Raw genomic sequence first — 1,233 nt, 5'->3', positions numbered from 1 at the left:
CTTTTTACTCTCTGGATGCTGAAGTTTTTCTTTTTCAAATTATGTTTGAATGCTTTTGTGACTATCCTTTGCCTTTGAGAAATCATAAGATGCACAAGTAGGAAATAAAACCTTCTTAATCCGTAAAGAAATCATTTCCTACTTGTGCATCATATGAACTGTACTTGCTTACTCCAATGAAGCTCTTCTTACATTGGTTTTAGGTCCTATGGAGTCAAGTAAGGTATTTATTAATACTAGAGATTATCGTAATGGAAACTAATGTTGTATTTTAGTCATGCATTGCAGAGCATCTCAGTCTTCTGTGCCGAATTCTGGTGAATCTAGTAGTTCAATTCCGCTGCATCCTCAACCACTTAATGTGGCCCCCATCAGCTGGTATTCATCGACACCAGATATCAATGCTGGTTCAGTCTCAGTTGAAGCTATAACTTTGCCGTCCAAGCGTAGCAACTCTCAGCGGCATGGTGGGGGTCAGCCTGCAGTGGTTTTTTTTTCCGCTTGTCCAGCCAAAGAGGAGTGGGACAATCTTATAAATCATGCTAACGGCGGGGTTGCCCTAACTGGATCAGCTTTGTATGGAAAGGTTGGGCCATTTATGGGTTCAGTTGATATAGCTGAATCTGAAGATGCTTATGTCTTCCGTGTTTCACTTCCCGGTGTTGCTAGGGATGAACGTAAGTTCTACGTATGAGTAAGATTTTCTTAAGTTGAAAATCACCATATCTTCTTATAACTCTTTACTGTCTTACATCAGACTTTTTTTTTTTTATATTTTACTACGTCAAATTGAAAATCACTATATATGTGACGACCATATGTTTTGTATATGAATGTCAAATTGCATCCATATGAATCGACTTGATGATTAAGAGATCTTCCCGCTCATGTGGTTACAGAAGTCTATCGCTGTGATGTTGGACCAAATGGGAGAATTCTCATAAGAGGGGTGAGCGTGACCGGAGAGAGGAAGGTTCGCAGGAAGAATATGGTCTTTAAGATGCAAACTCAGAACTTATGCCCACCGGGTGAATTTGCTGTTTCATTCCAGCTACCAGGTCCAATTGATCATCTAAACTTGTCTTGTAATTTTGGACCTGATGGGATTTTTGAAGGCGTTGTGAAGAAAAAACAGCAGGTCCTTTAAGGTCCACTGAAATATTTAGATCAAAATCCTTCATCTCTGTAAGTACCTCTATAGTCCAAAGTACTTTGTTTGGAGTTGCATGTGAA

General features: G+C 39.4%; 1 protein-coding gene across 1 annotated transcript; it reads left to right on the top strand.

Moving 5' to 3' along the window:
• The first annotated feature begins 262 nt into the window (after positions 1 to 262).
• Positions 263 to 1,190, top strand: LOC124890203 (alpha-crystallin domain-containing protein 22.3-like). The gene is made up of 2 exons (XM_047402011.1): positions 263 to 677; positions 900 to 1,190. The coding sequence occupies exons 1-2, from the start codon at positions 278 to 280 to the stop codon at positions 1,145 to 1,147; spliced, it is 648 nt and encodes a 215-aa protein (XP_047257967.1). The 5' UTR covers positions 263 to 277; the 3' UTR covers positions 1,148 to 1,190.
• Positions 1,191 to 1,233: the final 43 nt, after the last annotated feature.

This window comes from Capsicum annuum, unplaced genomic scaffold (genome assembly GCF_002878395.1).
Source record: "Capsicum annuum cultivar UCD-10X-F1 unplaced genomic scaffold, UCD10Xv1.1 ctg13365, whole genome shotgun sequence".
NCBI classification, from domain to species: Eukaryota; Viridiplantae; Streptophyta; class Magnoliopsida; order Solanales; family Solanaceae; genus Capsicum; species Capsicum annuum.
This window is presented reverse-complemented; position numbering and strand designations above follow the sequence as displayed.